At 36.7% G+C, this 26,879-nt stretch overlaps 2 protein-coding genes across 5 annotated transcripts in view; both read right to left on the bottom strand.

The window, feature by feature from the left end:
- The window catches only part of Rgpd4 (RANBP2 like and GRIP domain containing 4), a 65,812-nt gene extending 43,858 nt beyond the window's left edge, over positions 1–21,954 (bottom strand). For 2 of the 4 annotated variants that reach the window (XM_048810240.1, XM_048810238.1), the window contains exons 1-6: positions 21,763–21,954; positions 5,875–5,942; positions 4,205–4,316; positions 3,612–3,764; positions 1,353–1,583; positions 698–843 (exon numbers count right to left, since the gene is read on the bottom strand). In XM_048810240.1, coding sequence (XP_048666197.1) covers positions 698–843; positions 1,353–1,583; positions 3,612–3,764; positions 4,205–4,316; positions 5,875–5,942; positions 21,763–21,834 — 782 coding nt within the window. In that variant the 5' untranslated portion in view covers positions 21,835–21,954. The remainder of the gene's footprint in view (positions 1–697; positions 844–1,352; positions 1,584–3,611; positions 3,765–4,204; positions 4,317–5,874; positions 5,943–21,762) is intronic. The other 2 variants (XM_048810239.1, XM_015499662.2) reach the window with 2 other exon arrangements.
- Lims1 (LIM zinc finger domain containing 1) overlaps positions 18,907–26,879 on the bottom strand; it is a 53,143-nt gene continuing 45,170 nt past the window's right edge. Inside the window, exon 8 of the mRNA XM_015499663.2 lies at positions 18,907–20,241. Within this exon, the coding sequence (XP_015355149.2) occupies positions 20,188–20,241 (54 nt within the window). The 3' untranslated portion in view covers positions 18,907–20,187. The remainder of the gene's footprint in view (positions 20,242–26,879) is intronic.

Genomic DNA, 26,879 nt, shown 5'->3' on the forward strand with positions numbered 1-26,879 from the left:
TTAAAAAGGGGGGCTGGGGTTGTGGCTCAGTGGTAGAGCACTTGCCTAGCATGTGCGAGGCACTGGATTCGATTCTCAGCACCACAAATATATGAATAAAATAAAAGTCCATCAATGTCTAAAAAAAATTTTTTTTAAAGGGCCAGGTATGTGGCTCAGTGATTAAGGGTCCCAGGGTTCAATCCCTAACATAAAAAAAATAATAATAATAAAGTCCCATTTATACAAAATGAAATGTAGTATATCAGTTAGAACATTCATCTTAAGGCTTGACTCTTTATGCCAAAACTGAATAAGGCTAGTTTTAATCAAAACTGAACTATAAGAATTCTCTAAAAATCAAAGTCAGCCCAGTTATTTGGGAAGCTAAAGGGAAGATTCAATTTTGAGGTCAACACGAGCAACTTAGCAAAAACTTGATTCAAAATTAAAAAGTGCTCAGGATGTAGTTCAATGTACAGCATTTGCCTAGCATGCATGAGGCCCCAGTATGGCAAAAATAAATAAAAGTTATACACAACTAATTATCCCCATAAATGATGTAAAAATAATTTTCCCTCCAAGTGTTACAATGTATTAACTCTAATTCCTGTGTACATTATAGAAATTATGATGCTATAAATAAGTTTAGACTAATGGAACAATTACTACAAAAATAAAATCTATTTATGCTGAAATAGTCTCAAAGTCAATGTACCTTTCCAGTAATTCTCTACTTTCTTGAACATCTCTGGTGGAAAGTGTAAGTAGCATAAGGTTAGCATAAGCCAGAAGTAAGTCTTTATTGGTCGCTCGCCAGTCATTTTTATCAGATTCCAAACACTGTAAAGACTCCAGATATTCCTATTTTGTAGGAAGAACAATATAGTGTAATTCACAAATCTTTATCAAATTTTAAGAAATTGCCCATAATTTATTCTCACAAATTCCTTGGCACATTCCTATCACATTTCTGAAAATATATTGCTTCTTAAACCTGTCTTATATATCAAAATGCAAACAATGTATTTGTCATATTTATTCCATTATAAATTGAAATGATCAAGTATACAATTTTATAGTTGACCTACATAAATTAAAGAAATTTAAGTGCTAAAAGGCGATGTTTAAAGTACAAAGAAATATATGTTGTCTATATAGAAGTGTAGAGCCAGGCACAGTGGCACATGCCTGTAATCTTAGCTATTCAGGCTGGAAAGTGGAGGCAACTTGGCAAGACCCAGTCCAAAGCTTTTTTAAAAAGGAAGTGAAGAAGGGATGCCCGGGGATGTAGTTCAGAAGAACCCTCTTGAGTTTAATCCCTAGTACCACAAAAAGTAAAAAAAAATGTAGAGACCTATGTTTTCACATACCGTAAGGGTCTGCACCACACACAAATTCCAGTCTAAACTTGAACGCAAAGCTATGTTCCTCTCTGCCTCATGACAGTGGGCCACAGCATCCTTCAATCTTTTATTTGATCGATATAGCTCCACTAGTCGTATATTCACATGGACATCATCAGGTCTTGTATAAAGTTCTGACTGAATCAAGTCAAAAAGTTTATTCCATCCATCTTCACCTTTACAATCTAAAAGCTGTTCCTATTTGGGGGGAGAAAAAAATTAATTCCAAGTAACAACTGTGTGATTTTTAACAAGTCATAAGAAATGCACAACATTCTATTGTTTCTGGTTTCCAGGTGCCATCAAAACTACCATCCTATACACCTTATGAGTCCCTTCAAAGAATTGCTCCCAGAAACTAAAACTTGAGAACTATATAGATGAAAACATTCAGAATTGCCACAGTAACTGTGGTTGCCTGTGCTAAAATGAGAATACTAAGACTAAACTGCCTCATACTGCTGTACAACTCAGCCACCAGCAGGAGCCTAGGCCTCCTCAGTGGATCCCCACCCTTGTCTTCAAACTACTCTGTACCTCCTAGTCTGAGTCAAGCACTTATTCTCTATCTTCATCATCTTCTCAAAGCCCTGCTTCACCTCAAGGCCTTAATTATTCAGAATATCATGTCAAAACATCCCCTAACATCTCTCTGCCATAACAGCTTTCTCTCCTAGCCTATTCACTCTCCATTGCCACCTTCAAATCATACCCCATCCCACAATTTTTGTAATAATTCATTTGGGGCAACCAAAATAAACTACTCTTCATCCCTAACAACTGTAATTGACATTAGCAATTGAAAGATATACAAGATACACAGTAGTTAGCTCCTCAGTTCTTTAATCACCTCACATCCAATGACAGTGTTCTTCATTTCAACTTCAACCATTCATTTGCCATTGATACAGGTCCTCTAAACCTGTATTCTGTTCATACTATTCAGGCCATTCCCTTTCTTATTCTTCCACCTCACTGGGGGCCCATGCATTCTCACTGTCACATATATATTCCTTAGCCATGTGAGAAACTCCCTTCAGAACACTGATATCATCAAGTTTAAATTATCCATACACACATACACACAGTTTACTTGTCTATAATAAGCTAAAATGCAATAACCCTTAGTATTCATTATTACTACTTTCTTATAAACCCTTTAACTAAGTCCCTCTATCTTTCCTTAGAGAAATCCTACCAACTGTTCACTCTGTACCTACAGACTACAAGTTGACAACTAGGTGTATGGCATATGGAATTCGGGTAATCTGATTTCAATCTTAAACCTCAAATGAGTACGACATAGAACAAAATACTATTTTACCTCTAAAGACTCATTTTCTCCATTCCCTAAATAGATCACTTTGAATCTCAACTTTCCTACATCTTCTTTCAGCTCTCATTTTCAACTAAGGACCTCAATTTATCCTTCACTGAGAAAACATAAAGCAATCATATGTAAATTCCATTTTACCTAACCTAATCTCCTCCCTGTTCCCTCTACTTAGCAAAAACCAAGCCCTCCATTAATTCATCTCCTCCATCAATCTCTGGATCGTTTTCACAAACTTGTACTCAGTCTCTCCATAATTGCCAAAAGTAAACAAATGAGAAACAAACAAACCCAAACCCTGGCAATTGATTATATGTTTAAAAAATACAAATATATAAATATATATATACATATTTACATATTTTTACATAACCGTATTAATCACTGGGAAATCAATTTCAAAATAAAGTTTTAAAAATTCTATCATAAACGTGTTACGTGGGGCACAGTGGTGCACGCCTGTAATCCCAGTAGCTCAGGGGGCTGAGACAGGAAGATTGCTAGTTCAAAGCCAGCCTCAGCAACTTAGCGAGGTACTAAGCAACGCAGTGAGACCCTGTCTCTAAATAAATAAAATACAAAATAGGGTTGGGGATGTGGCTCATGGTTGAGTGGCGCTGAGTTCAACTCCCAAAAAAAAAAAAAAACTTGAAAAATCTCTAAAATATTAATATTCCAGAAAGGTAAATTTGATTATCACTTGTAATGCATAACAGTGCCTAATAAGAGAGTAGATGCTAAGGTTTTAAAAAATGATTCTTTTTAAATAAAATTTTTTTACATACATCCTCCTCATTTCAAGGTTTGCTATTAAAAAGTAATTTAAACTCCAAATATTAGACATGTTTTTGCCTTAGTTTTCTCCTTTTACATACTTTGGCTTAATTTTATACCTTTAACTTATAAATTGCAGGACTTCCTGGGAAAAGTTTAGCTGCTCTTTCAACCCAGTATTTTGCTCTTCCATCAGTAACATCATTTTTACAAAGTAATTCTGCAATCTTCAACACAAGATCTTTTTGTGTTGGGTTTAATTCCACTGAACGCTAATATCAGAAAAGAAACAATACATTAGTAAATAATGAATTATATGTATGTCATAAAAACATTAAAAAAGTTATCATTACATTCATTTAAATTTTTATTCCTAGATGACAACATGTTACTTCAAAGTCAATAAAATTAAAAGTGGCCTGGATATTTATGGAAATTAATCAAACAAAAAGTATGCTTTTATCAAGCAAATTTAAAAAACACATCACCAAAACATCATCTCTGACCATGCCAAAATTAAAATTTATAGATGTTAAATTAGTGTACTTTTAGCCAAAATAATTTTAAAGCTATTCCAAGACAGTAGGTACTATTGCATCAATTCTTATTTTCATGACATCCATAAAATATCTATGAATTATTCATAATATAAATTACTCTAGGCATCATGAAGTTTGGCTACACGAAGGCTATATTTTCATACTATAATTACCTTATAACATTCAACAGCTTTGTCTGTGTTTTCTTCAGCTTCATAGAGAAGACCCAAAAATCTGTGAGCTTTGGGATCCCTCTCTTGCACATTAATATATGTAGATATGTATCTGTTTTAAGATAGTAACACAAAAATACAAAAGTAAATAATCTCTAGATTTTTAAACTTAACATCTGTACTTAAGTGACAACTGAAGAATAAGTACATTCTAAACAAAAACAATAATTAAACTATTTTATTGTTAGTCAATTACTGACTCCGATTATTTACTCAAAGTGGAACATGCAGATAACTCAGAAGTATTCACATAAATAAATACTGAAAACAAACATATAGAGTTGACAAAATATTCATGTTACCATTAAATACTACATATGCCAAATGTTTTTTCTAGTGACTCCTACACATAAAATATGAACAAATTGGGGGCTAGGGTTGTAGCTCAGTGGTAGAGTGCTTGCTTCCCACACATGAGGCCCTGGGTTCAATCCTTAGCACTCATTAAAAAATAAATGAATAAAAATAAAGATATTGTGTCCATCCACAACTAAAAAAGTATTTAAAAAAAAAAAGAATAAATTGGGGCTGGGGTTGTGGCTCAATGGTAGAGTGTGTGCCTTGCACGTGTAAGGCACTGGGTTCAATCCTCAGCACCACATAAAAATAAATAAAGGTATTGTGTTCATCTACAACTAAAAAAAATTTATAAAAAAGAAAAAAATAAAATGAACAAATTGCTTTTTCTTCTTATCACATTTTGGTAACACACTGAAGAGTTCTACATATTAATAAGTCAATATAATGATAATTTTTAAAGTTATCATGATAATATTTAACAACTACTACCAAACAACTAAGAAAATATATGTATCCTATAAACTAATAAAAAAACTAAGAGAATTTATGTACCCTATAAACATGAAAATAATTTCTACTATACTTAGCTAAAACTGAACAGAAGAAAATTATCAACTATATTACCAAAGAGAAATAATTTCCATTTCTTAAATCAAGTTTAAAAGTAAGTATCTTCCAGGTTTCAGTAACAGTGTTATCATGAAAATTAAACCAACATGAAAACTAAGAGTCTCATATTAATAAGGAACAAGGGTTAATAGTCCCAATGCTGATACTACCATCTTCCTTTCTTATCAGCATTCTGTTCCCATCAATGCTTAACTAGCCTGCCTCCCAACTTCCTGGTTCCAGTTGCTCCACATTAGGAAATCAGAATCACAAAGTTTCTTTCACTATGGGTGGAAGAGAGTCTCAGAACACCACCTGAGTCAATTAAAGATCTTTTACACAATCTCCTTTCCTGCTCTGTAATCAGAGTTTAATTTTGTATTCATTGCTGTTTTCCAACCAATTAAATACCAGCTATTTAACCAGGAAAAAAATAAAGACATTGACATGGTCCTCTTTTATTCTAACTCAAGACAAATTTTTAGAAAAGTATTTTAAGCCCAATGAATTCTTATCCTAGATATAAACACACAGCAGCCTGCAGGAGGTATTCTAGGCTCAAATGAGTGATGAATCTTATTGTGGGAAACACCTAGATAAAAATATTGTGTTTACTAGTAGTTCTTCCTATTTCAAACCACATGAAGCATTAAGGCACTGATATTTGAAAACTAAAGTATGTTCTACAGTTTGGTACTTACTTTTTAGCAAGATCATATTCTTTAGCTTCGTAGTACAGCTTCGCAAAATAGAATCCTTTCATTGACTTCTAAAAAAAAATTGAGTTGTTTTACTTTTCATATTTTTAATTTATTTTTTATTAGTTCTAATTACATGACATGACAACAGAAAGCTTTTCAATTCATTGTACACAAATGGAGCACAACTTTTCAATTCTCTGGTTGTACACAATGTAGAGTCATGCCACATGTGGAGTCATACATGTACCTAGGGTAATGATGTTCATCTCATTCCACCATCTTTCCTTCCTCTCTCCTCCCTCCCCATCCCTCCCTCCCCTTGACCTAATCAAAGTACCTCCATTCTCCCCACAGCACCCCCCACATTATGGATCAACATCCACTTATTCAGCCTTTTGGTTTTGGGGGATTGGCTTCCTCGCTTAGCATGATACTTTCCAACTCCATCCATTTTCCTGGAAATGCCATAATTTTATTTTCTTTTAATGCTGAGTAATATTCCATTATGTATATAACCACAGTTTCTTTATCCATTCATCTGTTGAAGGGCATCTAGGTTGGTTCCAGTTTAGCTATTGTGAATTGTGCTTACTTTTCATATTTTTAAATATTACACAATTTTTTCATAAGGCCAAATTTGCTCTCACAAGATTAACATTATTTTTCTTCACATAAAAAGTTTTAAAAATTTCTTGATTTAAGAAATGGAAATTAATTTCCATTACTTAGCAAACAAGCGCTTGCCTAATATGCCTGAAGTCCTAGCTTCAAACCCCAGTACCACACCAGAAAAAGAAAAAGGAAAAAAAAAAAGGATCATATCAGCCTTAGAAACCTTAGGAAAATGACTACCTAGGCACCCCTTCAGAAACTAACCTTGCTAGGGAAGGAGATGTATACCAGAAACCACTTTTTCTACCATGTGTAATGCTCTAGGGAGAATAAGCAAATATTTCAGGTTCACTAAAGCACTAGAAAGTCTCTGGTCCATAGACTATTCTCTTAAGTATTTTATACTCAAGGAATCAAAAAGGCAGAAATAAAAATTGAATTTCTCCAGGAATAAACCAGGTCCACACCCTGGCTCTTTATTACCATAAACTCCAAAGTCTGGAATGCAGGTACACACACAATTATTTATGTTCTAGCCATATGTGATAAAGAGTACTCAACTGTCACACATCTTACTGTTTAAGACTATAAAGGCCAAGGTGAAAAAATGAAAAAAAAAAAAAAGCAGTCTACAGAATAACATGATTATAAGTGTATGTTTTCAGTAGATATATATGAAACTACTAACTACTTCTGAATTACAAAACTACATTTAAGAACTTTTTTGTAGTTTTCTGCAATAAACTCCTATTACTCAAAATAGGTGTTGACACAGTGTGATTTCTGCCCAGTGCTCCCAATGTCAAATAAAAAAATGATGAAGGCAATTAAATGGTAGGATAACTGATTCTTTTTCATCTAATTAGAGAAGCAAAATATTTCCTTTGTAAATTCCTACCTAATCTTTAAAGTCAATAAATACCTTTTCTAGAGGGTGTCATTAAAATTAATCAGTAATGAGGTTAAAATTCCAAAATGAATAAATTCACTGAACTGAGATACTACATATGTAAGTACAAACCCGAAACTTGCTAACTTTGGCATCTACTTGAATTCTTACCATTTGACCTGGTCTTTTCTAGGAAAAACTGCATTTTTTTTAGGAAAACAAAAATAGAAATATAGTCTAAGTTTCTTAAAATTTAGAACTTGTTCACAGGGCCTACAATTCAGTAGGCACTGATACAAGCACCAAGGAATTAGCAGAAAACAATAAGCCTCTGTCTTCATGATGCTTATATTTTAGGTGACAAATGAATATATGGAAGAGAGGAGTGCTACATTATTTTATCAATTTACAATGTTTTACATTTTAAGAATCCAAAATCAGGGGCTAGGGATATAGCTCAGTTGGTAGACTGCTTGTCTCACACCCACAAGGCCCTGATTCAATCCCCAGCACCACACACACACACACACACACACACACACACACACACACGAGAAAAAGAATCCAAAATCAGTATTCATTTCACAAATCACAGATGTTCTAACATTATGCCCATTTAGTTGGCAATGTTTGTTCTTAGTTGATAATAACGATGAAGCATAAACAATGGCATCTAAAATACTAAAAGAGACCTTAAGATTTTCAGGAACTGTCTCATTGAACTGACATTAGATCAGAAACTTGAATAAAGCACAGAAATAGTTGTGCCAGGCTAAGTAAGCAGCAGTTGAACAATTTAATTAACCCCCATTATTTACTATATGATCTGTTTCTATCTTTCCTTCTTAAAAAATATGTAGTATAACACTCTTAAGTTACACCATCTTTGGGAAATATTTTTCTCTTGACTTCCAAGAAACCATGCTATCCTTCTGTTAGTGGTTGTTCCTCTCCAACTCCTTCAGTCTTACTCTCCCTACACTGACTGCCCCAAGGAGTTGGTCCTAAGTAAGTCCTCTTCCTCTTAGGAAATCTTATCTGTGACATATGGTGGATCTGATCTATGACTACTGCCTGTATGTTGACTCAATGTACTTTGGGTTCTAAACTCATATGCAAAATACAAAGACCATATCTATGGCTGTATCTCTACACACACACACACACACACACACACACACATCAATCCACCCACTTTTCTACATTTCCACTGCTACTACCAAACTACTACTTTTTAAGGCTAATCTTCCTGTTCCCCTCCACATGTTTTTCCTCCCATCAAATTCAGTCTCCAGAGGTGGTATCATTTTAAAACACAAGACTGACTACACTATTCCTTACTTTCCATTACATTTTGAAAATACCCAAAATTTCTTTCTTTTCCTCCCCTTCCCCACCCCCAGCACAAAAGGCACACACACAACATGGTACCTGCCTACCTCTTCAACTACACTTCTCTATCCATTGCATATTATAGTTCAGCCAGTGACTAAAACAAAGATGTCATCTCTCCAACTAGTATAGCACCAGGAGTCTTTATTTAAAACAAACACCAACAGTAGGTACTGACATAATGTGAATTCTGTCCAATACTCTCAATGTCCTGGTGAAGAAATTCAACTTAAGTAAGCAAATAGCAAAGTATTATCCTCTAAAGGTAACTAAATGTCTCATCAAATGTCCTAATGAAACAAGAGCTCAGGGAATGGGCTTCAGAGAAAATGGCTGGAGGAAAAAGAAAAAAAAAATCATTTTGGGTGTGATTGTAATTTGGCACAAGGAAGAATTATGACAGGTTTAGAGTGAGTACAAAGCCCCAAGGTCACCTGCACATACCTTACCTTTCTCCCTGCACAGGGGGAGATAAGGTTGGGTCCAGTGTGCCTGCCCAAAGGACAACACAGGTGTCTAAGTCAAGCTCAGGAAAGAGAGAAAACTCTGGGGGTAGCAGAAGGTTTAAGAGTCACTTTATCTTGATTTTTCAGCATAAATACAGACAATGAAAAGTGGAGCCTCCCAATCATTTTGACCTTTTTGGATTAAAGTAAGAGGTGTTGAAACAGTTACAACCAATTCTGGGCAGCCAAATATTTTCACTTTTTGGTCCTTCCTAATTTACCTATCTTGGACTGTCTGCTCACTACAGCTGAGTCTAACTTCATGAAACAGGTTAGTTTTATCAGCTGCTGATGGGTGGATTCTTTCCATCTAATCCTTCACAGTTCAAGAGGAACTATAGGTGAGACATCTGGTGTATGAACTACTGAATCAAAATTAACATCAGTGGGTTCTGGCTGAATGCTTCTAAGAATTCCACCTCCATAGAACAACACAGCACATGGTGGAGCATTCAGTTGAATTTTGATAGTTGCCTTCCTATTCCCTTCTCTCACTAGCATAGGTCCCCTTCATTGTTATTTACCACATTTTCCTGAACTATTTCCTTCATAGAGTTGAATCAAGTCAATCATTTTATAATCTTTATGAGTGTGTTTGTCTGTCTCTGAAAACTGTAGGGTCCACTAGGATATGAACCCTGTGGCTTGGTCACCACAATGGAACCTAGAACATTACCTGGCAAATGGTAGATACTCAATATTTATTGGAATATACATAAAATTTATATAATCATGATTATTTCCTTCTGATAAATTCCTGGAAATTAGATAAATAATTCAAAGAATAAAAATTTGAAGTTTTTCCTATACTGTCAATTCTCCATAAAATTTAGATCAATTTACTCTCCCTTCTTAATATCGGATACCTAAGGAAGAACATATATTCTTCAGAACTCTTTTTTTTTTTTAATTTTTTTAATATTTATTTTTTAGTTTTCGGCGGACACGACATCTTTGTTTGTATGTGGTGCTGAGGATCGAACCCGGGCCGCACGCATGCCAGGCGAGTGTGCTACCGCTTGAGCCACATCCCCAGCCCCAGAACTCTTTTTTTTTTTTTAACATTTCTTTAATCTTTGCTAATTTTAGTGGGCAAAAGAAGTGCAACTGAGGCAACATGGCATTTCACTGATTACTAAGACATTTTTTATATGTAGAATAGATATTTAAAGTATAAATTCTCTATTAATGTACTTTATTCATTCTTGATTTTTTTTTGTGGGGGGAGTACTAGGGATTGAACTCAGAGGCCCTCGACTACTGAGCCACACCCCCAGCCCTATTTTTTTATTTAGAGACAAGGTCTCACTGTGATGCTTAGAGTCACGCTTTTGCCAGGCCTGGCTTTGAACTAGAGATCCTCCTGCCTCAGCCTCCTGAGCCCCCGGGATTACAGGCATACACCACCGAGCCTACCTCATTCTCAATTTTAAGAAGGCATGGAGAAGATTATGTCACTGATTTTTTGGGGGACAGGGCAGGGGTGCTTAATCACTGAGCCCCCATCCCCAGCCCTTTTTTTAAAAATATATTTTATTTATTGACAGGGTCTCATTGAGTTGCTCATGGCCTAACAAAGTTGCTGAAGCTATCTTTGAACTTGTGATCCTCCTGCCTCAGCTTCCCAAGCTGCTGGAATGACAAGCATGCGTCACCATGCCCAGCTACGACACTAATTTTTAAGAGTTCCTAAACATACTAAAGTTTATGGCTTTTTTGCATTTTTCCCAGTTGTCATTTGTGTATGTTTAATGTGTTCGTGAAATAGGACGTTGAAGAATATTTGCTGTTTAATCTCACCACTTATGTAGTAAGAAAGATCTTTCTCAATTGAGATCCATGAGACATTTATCCCTATTGCCCTTTAGTTTCTCTAAAATCACTTTTATTTATTTATATTTTTTTTAGAGAGTGAGAATTTTTTAATATTTATTTTTTAATTATCGGCGGACACAACATCTTTGTATGTGGTGCTGAGGATCGAACCCGGGCCGCACGCATGCCAGACGAGCGCACTACCGCTTGAGCCAATCCCCAGCCCTAAAATCACTTTTAAATCTGGCATTTTTGTTAAGTACAGACCACAACATTCGTTTAAAAAAATCATTAGCAGTCAATTATTCAAGTAACATTAAATAATCTACCTTTATCCAACCTTTTATCCATACCACCCAATCGCTGTGTTATGGAATCTTAACTTATTAAAATCCCTTTCTTCTACCCAACTTCCAATCCTCACCAAAGATGATAGCCACTTGCTACTATAGCAAGAAAGATTATGGGGGTTGGTTTTTTTGTTTTGGTTTAGTATTTTATTTATGTATGTATTTTAAGTATGTATGTATGTATTTTAGTACCATATTGAACCCTGGGGCACTTAACCACCTTAACAGATTGTTTTTCTAATCATAAAACTTACTCAAGAGCCAGGCTCTGTGGCACGCCAAGAATCCCAGCAGCCTGGGAGGCTGAGGCAGGAAGATCTCGAGTTCAAAGCCAGCCTCAGCACAACTGAGGCACTAAGCAACTCAGTGAGACACTGTCTCTAAATAAAATACAAAACAGGAGGGCTGGGGCTATACCTCAGTGGTAGAACATTTTCTTTGCAGGTGTGAGGCCCTGGGTTGGATTCTCAGCACCACATAAAAATGAATAAACAAACAAAGATATTGTGTTCATCTACAACTAAAAAATATTTTTTAAAAAATACAAAACAGGGCTGGGGATGTGGCTCAGTGGTTGAATGCCCCCAAGTTCAATATCCCTTACCCCCCCCCAAAAAAAACCTAACTCAAGGATTTTTAAATACAAAGGCATAAAATAGACAAAAAGGCAGTTTAATATATTTAACACTTCCATAATCAAAAACCCTCAGAAAACTAAGGATAAAGGATAATGTCCTCAACATGATTAAAGCCATATGGAAACCCCATAGCTAACATTAAACTCAAAGGTGAAAGACTAAAAGCTCTTCCCATAAGATTGGGATTACAGAAAGGATGCCACTTTCAGTACTACCATTCTGACATTGTACTGCACTTCTAGCCATGGTAATTTGATAAGAAAAATAAATAAATAGATAGATAGACAGACAGATAAATAAATGGCATGCAAATTAAAAGGGAAGAAGCAAACTATCTCTACTTGCAGAAGACTTAATCTAATAGAGAGAAAATTTCAGAATGTCCGTTAAAAAGTTAGTTGAGCTAAAAAACCGAATGTATTCAGGCTGGCACAAGGTATGGATCAATGGTAAGAGTATTTGAGTAGAATGTGCAAGGCAAGACCAACAAAGTCAACTATGGTTTTTATATACCAGCAATGAACAATCAGAAAAAGTGATTACAAAGAGGGTGGGAAATCCAGCTTCTAAGCAGGAACCTTTACAGAGCTAATGACAAAAGAACAAAATAAAAATGAGTATTCTTAAGGTCAAACATGGGGCTAGGGCTGTAGCTCGGTGTAGAGTGCTAGCCTAGCACACGTGAGGCACTAGGTTCTATCCTCAGCACCACGTAATACATAAATAAATAAAATAAAGGTATTGTGTTCACCTATGAAGGCCATCAGCAACTCAGAAAGACTCTATCTACAAATTAAATATTAAAAGGGGCTGGGAATGTAACTCAGTAGTTAAGCACCCCCGGGTTCAATCCCCAGTACCCCACCCGCCCCCCCCAAAAAATACAGAAGGTCAAATGTAAAGACTGGGGCCAAATTTCCACTGTCTGTGTGGAAGGAAGACAGGTCAAGCCACTGGATTCTCTTACACAAATGCCAACAAGAACAAAGGCATCACTTGGGGAGAGAAAGAGCTGATGAGAGTATATGGAGAATCTCAAGAAGTACACCCCTGTAACAAAAATGATCTTTATTGGCATTAAGAAGGTGGCAGAGGGGCCGGGATTGTGGCTCAGTGGTAGAGTACTTGCCTAGCATGTGTGAGGCACTGAGTTCAGTTCTCAGCAAAAGAAAGAAAGGAAGGAAGGAAGGAAGATAGTAAGGTAGGTAGGCTGGTCAGTCCATCTTCAGGCAAAAAATAAAAATAAAAAAGGAAAAAAAAAGAAAAGGTGGCAGAAAGGCAAACCTGGAAGCTTATCTCAAAAAAGCTCCTAACAAGTAATAGTCACTGCCTTATTGATTACAGAATAGTCTTTCTTTTGGCTTTTTAAAATTTTTTATCATAATTTAACTGAATTTACACTAGAATTCAGCTTATGAACTGCTGACAAAATACTTTTGCTGGATAGACCTAATTTATGTATAATTGGCTTGTGGTTAAACGAATATGAACTTGTCACAATTTTGGTAGTAGTTCCACTTCAGTAAATACTATCACTGTTTCCCTAACAATATGACTGGATTTCATTAAAAATGTTCAACTTTTCACAAATATGGGGAATGCCACATCAAAACCCACTGGAGTTCAGATTTATATTTAGATTTATATAACTGGTTACATAACTATGTTTAAATATAGGGGAAATCCCTTCTGTCCCAGAACCAAGCAAGATTCACCTGTTTTCACTGGCCTGATAAACATAAGGTAGCAATGTTTATATTTTTGGTTTTAACATTCCAATTAACTAAAATTCCCTGTTTTTAAAATGCTACCTTTTACTTGTTGAAAGGCATTTTAGTGTGGATGTGTAACGTTTAAAAAAATGACACTTTTCACATTTTATAGATGATCTGTAAGGGTCAAGATTTGTTTAAAATATTTTTTTAGTTGTTGATGGACCTTTTTTAATTTATTTATATGTGGTGCTGAGAATTGAACCCCATGCCTCACACATGCTAGGCAAGCGCTCTACCACTGGGCTACAATGCCCCAGGCCAGGGTCAGATGTTTTAAATCAACGTGACAAAATAGAATATCAAGTAAAACTACTTTTGTGACACCCTGGGTTTGATCACCAGCACTGTCAAAAAGAAAAACACATACACAATTACTTTTGAATCTAAATAAAGTCAGATATTAAAATTCAGGATTTTTGTTAAACAGCTATTCAAAAAGTTTACAACTACTATTATGTATGATTGGTGATACTTTTGCCAACTCATCAGAATGACTACAAGCACTATCATCAGCACAAATTTGTAAAGTAAGATAATTAAAAACAAAATCACAAAAAAAATTTAAAAGGCAATTCCATTTATAATAGCATCTAGAAGAATAAAGTATCAGAATAAATTCAATGAAGCAGGTAAAAACTTTGCACCCTGAATAAAAGCATTACCTAAAAAAATTAAAGACTTAAATAGCCAGGCATGGTGGCACATACCTGTAATCCCAGTAGTGTCAGTTCAGAAGGCTGAGAATCCCAAATACTAAACCAGCCTCAGTGGTACAGTGCTTGCCTAGCATACACAATTCACAATTCCCCTGGTTTGATACCCTGTACTGCAAAAGAGACTTTAAATAAATGCAAAGACTTCTGTGTTCATGGATAGGAAGACCTAATATTTTCAAGATGTCAATATTATCCAAAGCAATCTACAGATTCAGTGCACTATCAAAATTCCAATTAAACTATTTTTTTTTTTTTTTTGCAGAAATGAAAAAGCCAGTCTTCAAATTTATGTGGGACTGTAAGGGGCCCCAAATAGTCAAACATTCTTGAAAAGAGTAAAGCTGAGGAAACTCACCAATTTCAAAACTTAGCAACTAAAACAATGTAGTACTAGCATAGGAACAGATATACAGACTATAGAAATAGAATAGATCCATCATCTATAACCACTTGATTTTTGACAGGGGTTCAAGGCATTCAACAGAGTAAAGAACAGCTTGTTCAAAGTTGGTGACGATACAACTGGATTTCCACATGGGAAAGAATGAAGTTAAACCCTTACCTCACAGAATATACAAAAAGTAACTTAAAATGGATCAAGGATTCACAGAATATAAGGCTAAAAAACATTAAAACTCAGAAGAAAATACAGCAGTAAATTTTTATGAACTGGTATTTGGTAATCAGATATGACAGCAAAAGCACAAGAAACAAAAGAAAAATAGATAAAATTAACTTCATCAAAATTAAAAACTTTTCTTCAACAATTGATAACAAGAAAGTGAAAAGACAATCTACAGAATAGAAGAAAATATTTGGAAGTCATATATCGGGTAAGAATTTAATAATCTAAATATATAAAGAATTTCTGCAACTCAACAAAAAGACAAGTTGATTTTTAAAAATCCAACACAAAGGTGAAAAGATGCTCAGTATTGTTAGGCATTAGGAAAATGCAAGCCAAAACCAGGAGATACCACTTCACATCTATCAGGATAGTTATTAAAAAAAAAAAAAAAAAGCAAGTGTTTGACAAGGATATGGAAAAAAAACACAATGCCCAAGGGAATTCAAAGAATGCACTAGAATACTTGTACACCAGGGTTCACTGCATTATTCACAAACCCCAAAACAGAAACCCAGGTGTCTACAGACAAACAAACAAAATGCAGTATATACATGCACTATAATAAATATATGCAATGGATTATTGTTAAGCCATAAAAAGGTATAAAGTTCTGACATGTTATAATACAGATGAAACCTGAAAATATGCTGAGAAATGAGCCAGAGACAAAAAACAAATATGGTATGATCTTTTACATGAAATACCTATAATAGGCAAAAATCCATAAAACTCCAAAGTAGAAGACAGGTCATTACGGGGGTTGGGGAGCAGGAAGGTGGAACTGTGACATTACTCCTTAATGATTTCACATTTCTGTTTAAAATGATAAAAAATTTTGGAAATAATAGCTATAATTTAACAACATTGTGAATGTTAAGTAATGCCACCAAACTGAACAATTAAAATTGGTTAAAATGGCAAATTTTAGCATATAGTTGTCCCCTCCATTCCCACATTCAGATTCAACCAATCTTGGCTCAAAAATATTCCCCCAAAAGGCATCTGTACTAAACACGTATAGACTTTTTTTGTCTGTCATTATTCCTGAAACAACACAGCATAAATACTACTTATACAACATTTACACTATATTAGGTATTACTGGTTTAATATCCCTTATCTGAAATGCTTAGGACTAGAAGTGTTTTTATTTTTATTTTTCAATTTTCTGGAGTATTTACATATACATAATAAGATAACTTTGTGATAGGACCCAAATCTAAATACAAAATTCATTAGTACACCTGCATTTTGACTAAAACCCCAGTACAAATTGGGTGTGTATAATTATCCACTTGTGGCAAAATGCCAGCATTTCAGAGTTTGGATTTTTAAATTAGGGATGCTCAACCTGCACAAGTAATCTAAAAGATTCCTTAGCTGAGCATAGGGATGCAGGCTTGTAATCCCAGCAGCTGGGAAGGCTGAGACAGGAGCATGGTGAGTTCAAAGTCAGCCTCAGCAAAAACGAGGCGCTAAGCAACTCAGTGAGACCCTATCTCTAAATAAAATATAAAATAGGGATAGGGATGTGGCTCAGTGGTCGAGTGCCCCTGAGTTCAATCCCTGGTACAAAAAAAAAGATGACTTGAAGTATGTTGGCAGATGTGCAAACGTTATATGCAAATATCATTTTGTTTTATATAAATAATTTCAAACTCCATGAATTTTGGTACCCAAGGAGGGTCCTATGGAGAGATGACTGTATATATTTTCGAGAATTAAAAAATCAGTAATATAATATACACAAACCCACTGAAATATACATTTGTAATGGATGAACTGAGGCCCTAGGTTTGATTCCTAGGTTAAGTGTTTTTTTTAATCTCTACTTTTATGTCAAAATAGTGACATTCAGAAACTTCAGTAAAACTGAAGAACTATGAACCAAGTTTATTCATTATTCTTAACAAAAACTAAAGAAAATTTGTCAAGAACAGAACTGCAAGTAATCACAAATACTTTTAGGGAAAAAAAAGGGAATATATAAGAATTGGGTATACAGTCTCCCCTCCTCCCAGTGAATACGTAAATTTAAAAGATAAAGAAGGAAGTATGATAAAAAATAACACCACAGTCAAAATGGCATCAGAGCTTTTTTCTCATTCTTGTAAATGTGAAGAGATTCTTATAAGGTATAATGTTAACACATAATAGAAAAATAATTCCATAACCTACTTTACTTTCAACTATCTTATTAAAGAGGACTACAGCATCTAAACAACTGTTATTAAAAAACTAATATATAGCTGGGCATGGTGGCACATGCCCCTAATCCCAGCAACTTGAATAAGAGGATCACAAGATCAAAGCCAGCCTCTTCAACTTAGCGAGGCCCTGTCTCAAAATTAAAAATGACTACTGTCATGTGTAATAGCTAAAAAGAAGCAATAAAATAAAATCATAAATTAAAAAATTGAAAAGGGCTAGAAATGTGGCTTAGGGTTAAGCACACCTGGTACGCCTCCCCCAAAAAATGACCTATAGAAGATTATCATCTCCATTCTGCACAACTTACTTCCCCCTCTCTTACAGCACCCCCTCCAAATGGTTGCAACAAATGATTTTGTACTCAGTTTCAAAGGTTCACCTTTCTGTTAATATAATAAAAACATCAGAGAGGTAAGAGAGAAAAAATGATAAAAGAAATAATGTAACAAATGTTCCAGAACTGGAGAAAATAAGGACAATCTGTAAATTCTCAAGAACAAGAATTCCACCAAACTAGAACTATTACAAAATGGAACAATGCTCTCAACTAAGAAAAAAATCATTCTGAACCAAGGTTTTGATAACCAAATTATTAAATCAAATTGGGTTTTTCAGATACACAATGTAAAAAAAATGTGACTATGTTGTACCAAAACAAAGAAAGTATTTTCAATTGGACCTGGAATACAAGAAACAGAAGGTCTAACACAAAAAAGAAGTGAAGGGAATTCCCAAGGTGATAGCAATGGAAAGTCCCAGGAGCACAGCTCTGTAGGAAGCAGAAAGGCAAATCAGAGGAGGAGGAGCAATTAAGACTAGAGGTCTCTTTAAACTAGAAAAAAAAAAAAAAGTCGGGTGGCACAGGCCTGCAATCCCAGCAACTTGGGAGGCTAAAGCAGGTGGATTCAAATTCCAGGCCAGCCTCAGCAATTTGACAGGCCCTAAGCAACTCAGTGAGACCCTGTCTCAAAATCAAAAATAAAAAGTAGCTCAGTGGTGGGGCTTGGATTGTGGCTCAGAGGTAGAGCGCTCGCCTAACATGAGTGAGGAACCGGGTTCAATCCTCAGCACCACATAAATATAAAATAAAGATATTGTGTCCACCTATAACTAAAAAAATAAATATATATATATTAAAAAAAAAAGTAGCTCAGTGGTAAAGTGCCTCTGGGTTCAATTCCCAGTACTCAAACAAATGAAAAAAAGGTTAGTACAGTGGCTGTAATCCCAGCTACCCAGAAGGCTGAAACAGGAGGGACAGATTATGCCCAAGAGTTCAAGGCCAGCCAGCCCAGGCAACATGGAGAAAAATCCCTCAAAGAAAAAGATTTTTTAAAAAAACATGAGGGGCTGGGGTTGTGGCTCAGCGGTAGAGAGCTCACCTCTCACGTGTGAGGCCCTGGGTTCGATCCTCAGCACCACATAAAAACAAATAAATAAAATAAAGGTAATGTGTTCAACTACAAAAAATAAATAAATAAATGTTTGGGGTTTTTTTAAAATCTTTTTAAAATGAAATTGTGGGATAGGTGACCTGTTTGAGCACACTTAAAAGAGTTTAAATTGCTGAGTTGGAATAAAGAATCTATACGATACATCATACACAAATGAAAAAAAATTAACTCCAGGAAAAATAAAACTATATAACAAAAGTAACTCAAATACAAAAATATTCAATTTATCATCACATAAATGCTAAATATTCATTTAGCCAAAAGCTGCAATAACAATACAGGCAAAATGAGGGTTGATCAAATGCCTATACTGGAGATGCACAACAGAATGCCAGTAAATAAGGGAGAGAGGATCAAGACATAAAAGTATACATGTATGTTACTCAAAAGTATGAAGTACAGCCGGGTGAGGTGGTGCATGCCTGTAATCCCAGTGGTGAGACTCAGACAGGAGGATCACAAGTTCAAAACCAGCCTGAGCAAAAGCAAGGCGCTAAGCAACTCAGTGAGACCCTATCGCTAAACAAAATACAAAATAGGGCTGGGGATGTGACTCAGTGGTCAAGTGCCCCTGAGTTCAATCCCCGGTACCCCGCTGCCTGCCCCCCCCCAAAGTAAGTACAAATGTAAATGGTAGAAAAATAACTAAGAACTGTCCAGTAGCTTCTGAATCAGTAGAATGGGAAGCCAACTACACTGAATCTAACAAAACTAAACAGAAGCAATTTGGAAACAGAAAAACTATAGAAAGAATGACATTTTCAACAAGGACAAAGCAAAAGAGGAGAGAAGAAAAATGACAAAATGAGCCCAGCATGGTGGCACATACCTTGGAATCCAGCAAAGCTGAAGGTCCACAAAACTGAGGGAAGCCTCTGCAACTTGGCAAGACTCAGAATCATAATAAAATGTAAAAAGGGTTGGGGACACAGCTCAGTAGTAAAGTGTCACTGAGTTCAATGGGAGGGAAGGAAGAAGGAAAGGAAAGAGGAAGGGAGGGAAGAAAGGAAGGAAAGTAAATTAGCAGGATGAACAAATTAAAGTACAAAGACTGGGAAGATATGAGATTACAGACACATCAACACACTCCAGAACTTGGACATCCTAGAAAGCATGGCCAGTTCAAAGATGGCCAGACTCTGCCGAATTGGAAGAAAAGAAGATATTAATCTCTTTCTAGTCTTCACAGCCATTGCCCTGGCCACAATCGCCCTTCCAAGCTATCTGAAGCACCCTAATTTGTCATTTCACTCAGAACTAACTTTAGAGAAGAGCTTCACATGTTTCAAAGTTACTCACTTAGCTAATCCACATTCCATTGCAACACTCAGATTCTAAGATAAACGATTTCATCTTGTTTGAGGAAACACACATGACCAAAATAATACTCTTAAGTGTAAAAAAGGGGTGGCCATAATAATCAATTCTAAATATTTTGCCCCCACCCCACTTTATTTGATGGAAAAGCTACGAAGTTCAAAAACCATTCTAACTTCTGTTTAGTCCAGTGATTCTTAATCCATTAAGAATCCCAAGGTAGCTCTAAAATTGCTTCAATTTCAGGAGTTACAGAAACCCTCCCAATAAAGTTTAGTTTAATATAAACAAAGTTTAATCCTGCTGAGCCACCTATCTGGTATCTTAACCTCTGCAATTCTCAATGGCTTGTTGGTTGTGAAAAACAAGCTCAGCGTAATTATGGTAAAAAAAAAAAAAAACACCACACACAATTATGTTACTGTTATAATCATGATCATCCATAAGTTTCTTTAAAAATATATTATTTATAGACATACTCTCATAGGTTCTTGCCCAAAACAGACCTTGAGTTAATGTCCCTTGAACAGTAATAAAAATAACTGAAGCTAACGTTTATTTAGTACTATACTCAAGCACTGCCCTAAATGTTTAACATAGATCATCCTAATTCAATCAATGTCACCAGTCAATTTTATTGTTGAAAAGTTTAACATGTCTCAAATTCCAATATAAATGGTAAAGGTGTGACAATTCAACCCCAAACTGACTCAAGATCCTGCGCACATCCACCTTTGATGGCTTTTTCTTCACTCTCCACATCCAATTACTAGTTTAGTTAAACCCAAAATACGTCTAACACATTACTGACCTTAAAAAAGGAAAAATGCCATAAGAGCAAGTTTATGAAGAAGCTTTAAAAAACCATAGAACAGTGATCTGTAAGAAATTCAAAGTTCCAGAGATTTCCCTTTAAAATTAAGGGGGGCGGGGGGGTAAAGCCGTTCCCAAAGAGGTACCGGGGGGAGTGGAGTGGAAAAAGTGGTTTACAAAAGCACAGCAATATACGCCTCGAAATAAGGGGCCTTCCTGGGTTGTTTGCGCTGCGGGACTGCAAATATGACTGTTCCTGCTCTGGTCCGCAAGATGCCCACGATGTCACCCACTCTAGCGATGAAAGCCCACCGTGGAGCTGCGTCAGTTCTTACAGGGTCTCACCCTCCAAGCCCAGGAGACGCGGCCTCCGCCGCAGGGTGTTCTGGAGACTGAAAGAACCCGGCTGGATGTGGCATTTGGAGCGCCAACTGGGGGCCGGCAGACGCCCAAACACTGGGGATGAGGCCGCGAGGGCCCAGCACGCTAAAGGCCAAGGAAGAACTGGCCAAGGCGGGCCCGCGAGTGAGGACGGTGGGGAGAAGGGCCAGGAGGAAGAGGAAATACCGGCGCCAATAGCCTCCAGCCCTCTACGGTACTCCTCACGCCTCCACCTTGAGCTCGAGAGCGCCACGCCGCCCACAGGAGCGCGCCAGCCGGCCGGCGCCTCCACGTTCGAAAAGCGCTAGGCAGCGGCGGCCGCCGGGAGCCATGACGCCGGCGCCGCGGCAGGGACCAGAAAAGGCCGCCGGTCTTTCCCGGACCCACTCACCTCTCGCGGCGACGGGGCGGAACCCTGCACGGAGGCGATATACCGCTCCACGTCGGCCTTGCTGCGCCTCATCGCGCAGCCGACCGGGTTCCCGGAGCGCGGGAAGGCCGACCCTAGGCCCCGCGGCAGTCGCTGTCTCCAGGAGCTAAGCGCCTGAAAACCAGTGACGCAGCGTCGTGGCCGGCGGAGGGGCCGGCCGGCGTGCGTGCGTGCGTATTGCGCCAGTACTGTGCGCCACGCCGTCGACGGCGGCATTCCGGGTGCGCACAGCCGGCCGCCGACCCCGCCTTCGACTCCGCGCGCAATTCTTCCAATGGTGGGAGGGTTATGGGTTGCTAGGGTGCGCCCGGTGAGGCGGGGACGAAAGGTACAGCGCCAGGAGATACCTTTCTTCCTTCTGAATGCTTTAAAATTTTGGTTATTTGTTCTTGATGCCATGCGATACTGTATAAATAAAAAACAGGCCATTTTGGTCGAGCGTGAAAGTTGAAACCACCTTTCTAGAAGCGATTGGTTAAATACGGTGTGTCGAACGTGTGAGCATGAAGCACGCATTTCAGTTCTTTCTTCTGAAAAGAATAGAGGACGTGAGAAACTCAAAAGTGAATAATTAAAAGGGCACACACGCTGTGTATTTGGACGATTACATTTTAAGAGGCGTATATGGGTGTGTGTGGCTAGCCCTCCTTCTTTTATATTTTAATAGCAGAACAATATTATCAGTATTAGTTTTGAGATTTTTGAGTCACTTGTATTTTCCGAATCTTCGGGAATACTTACATTAGGAATTTGAATTTTAAAATCTTAGCTTAAGACAAGATCTATAAAATGTTTCCAATGGTGAGAACATGTTAGACTTAAAAGCACGTTTGTGGGACAGGGGCTGTAGCTCAGTGCTAGAGCGTTTGGCTAGCACAGGTGTGTTATTGGGTTTGACCCTAAGCACCGCATATAAATAAATAAAGGTATTGTGTCCATCTACAACTAAAAAAAAAAAAAAAACACACAATTTAAAAGAAAAAAGTATAATTCTGTGGGAAAACATCAAACATGTTGATATTTTAAATAGAAATTTAGGATGTTCTGGTTATGAACAATTTTTGCCTATTTGGGTCTTTCCATATTATCCAAATCTTCTACAATGAATAAGCATTGCCTTTCTAAATAATGAAAAATGGCATTTTGTCTCATGTAAAAGGAAAAGGTGATTCCAAGATTAACAGTGTAACTGAAATAACAATAAAAACATTAACAGAAATAACATTTAAAAAGGCTAGTTTGGTATGGAGTTGATTTACTTCACTTGAGGTGGCATGCATATATCTAAGTGGACATGACTTAGTAGGTAGAAGAAATGGCAGGACAAATAGCTGTGGTGGACATGGAAGTCACAAGCCTCAAGTGATAGTGAAACCATGCCTTAGAAAAGGTGTTAATAACAATAGCCAGTGCTAAAAAATAAGCACTTGGTTGGATTCCATGCTCTTTTCTTAGCACTTCACATTTAACAAATTCCCAATTACTGTGAAAGTGTACTTTTATTTCTTAGTATCCTCAGTTATAGATAAGGAAACCAAAAGAATGTGCAGTAAAGCAACTTTAACCATATTCCTAATTTAAAATGGTACCATCAATCTGTTGAATATACTGAAAAGGAGTGGGCCAAGAGAACGTCAAGGAACTCTTTTTGGACTTGCGGTATTGCTCAGGGGTAGAGTGATTGTATAGCATGCACAAGGCCTCGGGTTCCAAACCCAGCTCCAAAAAAAGACTTTTTTTTTTTTTTAAACAAAACCATTCATATTTCTGCATTAATTGGGGGATTTTCACATTTATTTAACACAAGTTTTGTTTGTCAAGTGACATGACATCTCCACTAAGGCACTGAAAGTTTCATTTTCATCATCATTTAGTTGTTGCAGGAATCAGACAAGAACCAGCACTTGGAGAGAACCAGAGATCACACTACAAATTCTGAGCCCCCATCTTTAGTTCTCACAAGTCTATTTAGAGGCTATCCACTGCCATAAAATTTCTAGTATGCACAATATATGGTCATGCACAGGGTTTCTAGCAGGAAGCATGTTTACAGAAGCAGAGTGCAGTACGAACTGGCTTCTCTCACAAGGCCTTAGATAAATCTCTATCCTCAACAGGGGCATTTACACTTCAAAGGGAAGTAGTTAGATTCCTAAGGGTAGTTATTCACAGTCCAAGAGGTAGAGGTCTATTGTGTTAATTAGGTTTCCTGAAGAAGAGCTGACCAGAAAGGGGAGGGAAACTCTCCCTTTCCTAGGCACTAATTCTCAAAACAGTGTTCTTATAGTTTATTTTACATCCAGACCTGGTTTTGCCATCCATCACACAGTAACATAAAAACAGGGATCCTAGACTTAAAATTTTTCAACTATACAATAGTGCAAAAGTGATACACATTCAGTAGAAACCTAACTTCAAATTTTGAATTTTGATCTATCTTTCAGCTAGCAATATGAGATATTATCCGCTCTCACTATGCCCACCTGTGGGCTAATTAAATGTTGTTAGCATGTTTAAGGTTGGCTAGGTTAAGCTATAATGGTCATGATTTAAGGGTAATAAAATGCACTTCTAATTTAGGATATTTTAATCTATTGGGATGTCACCCCATTGTAAGTCAAAGAGCGTCTGTATTTATTTCATTTTGCACATACATTTTTCCAGCTTCATGTAGGTTTAATTGACAAAATCGTATGTATTTATGATATACAATGGATGTTTTGGATGTTTGGGTTTTAAGAAAATTTTTGTTGTTTGTTTGTTTTTGATACTGGGGATTGAACCCAGGGGTACTTAACCACTGAACCACATCCCTAGCCCCTTTTTGTATTTTATTAGAGACAGGGTCTTGCTGAGTTGCTTATGGCTTCACTAAGTTACTAAGGCTGGCTTTGAACTCAAAATCCTTCTGCCTCAGCCTCCTGGGCTGCTGGGATTACAGGTGTGTGCCACGGGTGCCTGCACAATGTGATGTTTTGATATATATGAGATGCATATCACAATCAAGATAATAAACACATTCATCACCTCACATAGTTATCCTTTCTTGTTTGTGTGTATGTGATAAAAACATTTAAAATCCACTGTCTTAGTAGTTTTCAAAAAAAAACAATACATTAAATATTGTCATCATATAATATATAACTCCAGAATATATTCATTCTGTCTTAACTAGTTAACTTCATACCCTTAAAGCAACATCTGTTCCCACCACCACCACCAGCCCACCAGCCCTTGGCAACTACCACTCTGCCTCTAAGAATTCAGCATGTGAGATCATGCAGTGTTTGTCATTCTATGCCTGACATATTTTGCTTAGTATAATGTCCTCCAAATTCGTCCATGTCTTTCCAAATGACAAGATTTTTTTCTCTTTCATGCATGCATGTGTGTATGGTATGTATACATGGGAGTGCACATATATTCTCAACATATGGATTTCATTTCCTTGGATGTATACCCAGAATTGGGATTTCTGTATCACATGGTTGGTTACCCAGAATTGGGATTTCTGTATCACGTGGTATTTCTTTTTTACATTTTTTAAAGAACCTCACACCATACTGTCTTCTGTAATGTGCTGATTTACATTCTCATTCTTGCACTCTTTTCTCCATATCCTTACCATCAGTACTTATTACTTTTTTTTGTCCTTTTCTTTTGGTACCAAGTATTGAACCCAGATGCACTCAACCATTGAACTATATCCCCAGCTCGCTCGCTCTATCTATCTATCTATCTATCTATCTATTTTGAGACAGGGTCTTGTGAAGTTGTTTAGGGCCTCATTAAAATGCTGAGGCAGTTTTTTGGATCCTCCTGCCTCAGCCTCCCCACCATGCCTGGCTTATATTTTGTCTTTTTGGTGAAATTTATTTTAACAGGTATGAAGTGATTCCTCACAGCTTTAATTTGCTTTTCCCTGGTGATTTTTGATGTCAACCATTCATATACCTGTTGGTCATTTGTAAGATCTTTTGATTAATGTCTATTCAGGGTTTTTGCCCATTTATTTTTATTTTATTCATTTATTTATTTATTGTGGTGCTAGAGATTGAACCCAGGAATTTTTTTTTTTTTTTTTTTTTTTTTGGTCCTGGGGATTGAACTTAGGGGCACTCAACCACTGAGCCACATCCCCAGCCCCATTTCGTATTTTATTAGAGACAGGGTCTCACTGAGTTACTTAGTCCCTTGCTTTTTGCTGAGGCTAACTTTGAACTTGATATCGTCCTGTCTCAGCTTCCCAAGCCGCTGGAATTACAGGTGTGCACCACTGCATGTGGCTGAACCCAGGATCTTTTACATGCTAAACAAGTACATGCTATACCCTCTGTAGTATGTTTTGCTGTGCTATGTTTTTTGTTGTTTTTGTTCTAGACTTTGCCAATTAATTAGTCGTTTTTTTTCTCTCTTCAGTTGAATTCCTTGTGTATTTTTTTAAAAAAATTTTAGATATTGATGAACCTTTATTTTATTAATTTATTTATATGCAGTTCTGAGAATCCAATCTAGTGCCTCACATATGCTAGGCAAGCACTCTACCACTGAGCCACAACTCCAGCCATCCTTATGTATTTTTGATACTTATACCTCCACATGTATTGTTTCTCATATTTTCTCTCAATATGTTTGTTGTCTCTTCACTGTTCATGATTCACTTTGCTGTGTAGAAGCTTTTTAGTCTAATGGAATTCGTCTTGCCTATTTTTGCTTTTTTGTCCTTGTGCTTGTAAAAATTATTGACCACACCAATGTCGAGCAGTTTTTGCCCAGTGGTTTTCATCTAGTCATGTTCCAGATATGTATAAGTATTCCATCCACTTCAAGTTGATTTTGTGTATGGTATGAGATAAAGGTTCAGTTTAGTTCTGCATATGGATATACAATTTTCCAAAAACTCTTCTTTGAAGAGACATCTTTCCCCCACTTTCACCCACTGTGTGGTCTTGGCACTATTGTTGAAGATCAAGTGGCCATATAACTGCACAGATTTATTTCTGTTCTCTCAATTCTGTTCCTTTGGTTAGAATGTCAGTTTTTGTGCCAGTGCCATTCTATTTTGATTACTGTATCGT

Source organism: Marmota marmota, unplaced genomic scaffold, assembly GCF_001458135.2.
Source record: "Marmota marmota marmota unplaced genomic scaffold, marMar, whole genome shotgun sequence".
Classification (NCBI taxonomy): domain Eukaryota; kingdom Metazoa; phylum Chordata; class Mammalia; order Rodentia; family Sciuridae; genus Marmota; species Marmota marmota.